A 2,088-nucleotide genomic window follows, 5' to 3' on the forward strand; every position below is an offset into this window, starting at 1 on the left:
GTTTGGTCTTTTAGGCAAGGCGTTGGCAAATTTTGAGATTAAACATAAGAATCTGGGGAAAACTGTCGCGACACTCCGATGGTGTTTCTCACCCTTTTGACATAGGATATAGGTCCTCTCGGGTTTATTTCAATGAATGATCAGTCACTCAATGAAAGAAATCTCCCTGAATATTCTCCGCTCTCGGACATGTATAATATAAGGTGTGACAAAGACCAAGAGGGGAGAGGGGCAAAATGCAAGAGATCTGTGTTTCTCTCTCAGCAAGGTGTCATTTTTTTGTTTTTTGTTTTTTTTAATATATATTATTGATTTTTTACAGAGAGGAAGGGAGAGAGATAGAGAGTTAGAAACATCGATGAGAGAGAAACATCGATCAGCTGCCTCTTGCACACCCCCTACTGGGGATGTGCCCGCAACCAAGGTACATGCCCTTGACCGGAATCGAACCTGGGACCTTTCAGTCCGCAGGCCGACGCTCTATCCACTGAGCCAAACCGGTTTCGGCATCTCATCAATGTTTCTAACTCTCTATCCCTCTCCCTTCCTCTCTGTAAAAAATCAATAAAATATATTAAAAAAAACAAAAAACAAAAAAAAAACAAAAAACAAAACAAAACAAAAAAAAATACTTATATCTATATATCTAATCTCTATATCTATGTTTATCTTATTTATCCTTGTCCTAGTGGAGCTTATATTCAGGGGGAGAGATAATGAATGAATGAATGAATGAATGAATAAATAAATACTATGGAAAATAAATGGCATGCTAAGGGGCGGGGGCCATAGTGTAGGGAGTGGTATAGTGTGGGTTGCAACTTAAGAAAGAGTAGCCCTCAGCCCTGGCTGGGTAGCTCCGTTGGTTAGAGCATTGTCCCGGTATGCCATGCTTGAGGGTTTGATCCCAGGTCAGGGCACATACAAGAATCAACCAATGAATGCATAAGTAAATGGAACAACAAATCAGGGTTTCTCTCAAATCAATTAAACAAAAAGGAATAGGTGATTTTGTGTGAGTTGAAAAGAGATGAGGGCGTTGGTCATGCAGCTAGAGATCTGGGCGGAGAGGGTCTGAGAACAGAACCTCTCTCCCTGTTCACCAGAAAAGCCAGCACAGAGGTCCCAAGGCTCGTTAAGAAACACACAGAGTGTGTGTCTGGAGCCTGTGAGGGGGAAAGAGAAGTAGGAGACAGTTCAGAGGTAACGGGATTAGCGCACCAAGGGCCCTGCTCTCATTGAATCTCCCTCCGCATCCACACACACAGGGAACAGATCCACAGCAAGGCTGTTTATTGAACTCTTCCCAGCCAGCAGCTCTCCCCCGCCCCCCACCCGGAGCCAAGTGGAGTCGCCCTGAGGGGACCCAGGCTCCCCCGCCGCCTCTCCGCCTTGGCCCTCCCGGCTGCCTCAGGGGCCCTGTCACTCCTTTCCGTCCACATCCTCCAGGAAGTAAGTGAAGTCAGGCAGCCGCTGCCGATCCCGAGGGCAGAAGTAACAGCTCCTGTTGCTGTAGACCTGGCCGCGCAGGTACAGTTCTGGAAGCAGGAGGCGAGCCTGAGTCCGGTGCTGGCTGCACCCGTGCTCCATCCAGGGCCCCTCGCTCCCCACGCACCTCTGGACACATTGACTTTGTTGGTTGCCAAGATGTCCACCTGAACGCTGTCTATTTTCATGTGCAAGTCCTCTGCGTTGCTCTGAGGACAGGAAAGGGAGCGGAGAGAGGCAGGTGCAGCCCACGCCCGCGTCCTTCCCTGCCGCTGGCCACCAGGCCCAGTTCGCGTGAGGGGTGCCCCGGGGGAGGGACGGGGTGCAGGAGGCTCCGTTCTGTTGGGGCCACTGCTCTCTGTGCAGGCGGGACGGGGCGGGGCGGGAACACTCACGCGGAAGAGCTTGTAGAGCTCCTGTCCCATGCACTTCTGCACGTGCTCCTCCACCAGCGGGAAGATCCGCACGAAGTACTGCACCGACCGGCAGCGGCGTGACTGCGGCGCCCGCCCCGCCAGCCCCGCCCGCTGTGCCTGTGGCGAGTCCGTGTGACCCTCGTGTTAGCTAGGCAGCGCAGGAGACAGTGGCACCTGCAGAGAT

General features: G+C 51.6%; 1 protein-coding gene across 1 annotated transcript in view; it reads right to left on the reverse strand.

Annotated features, from left to right (window-relative positions):
* Nucleotides 1–1,043: 1,043 nt before the first annotated feature.
* CUNH1orf228 (chromosome unknown C1orf228 homolog) overlaps nt 1,044–2,088 on the reverse strand; it is a 25,287-nt gene continuing 24,242 nt past the window's right edge. Inside the window, 3 exon segments of the mRNA XM_023761915.1 lie at nt 1,044–1,059; nt 1,336–1,697; nt 1,884–2,021. Of these exon segments, the coding sequence (XP_023617683.1) occupies nt 1,044–1,059; nt 1,336–1,697; nt 1,884–2,021 (516 nt within the window).

Source organism: Myotis lucifugus, unplaced genomic scaffold, assembly GCF_000147115.1.
Source record: "Myotis lucifugus unplaced genomic scaffold, Myoluc2.0 scaffold_222, whole genome shotgun sequence".
NCBI classification, from domain to species: Eukaryota; Metazoa; Chordata; class Mammalia; order Chiroptera; family Vespertilionidae; genus Myotis; species Myotis lucifugus.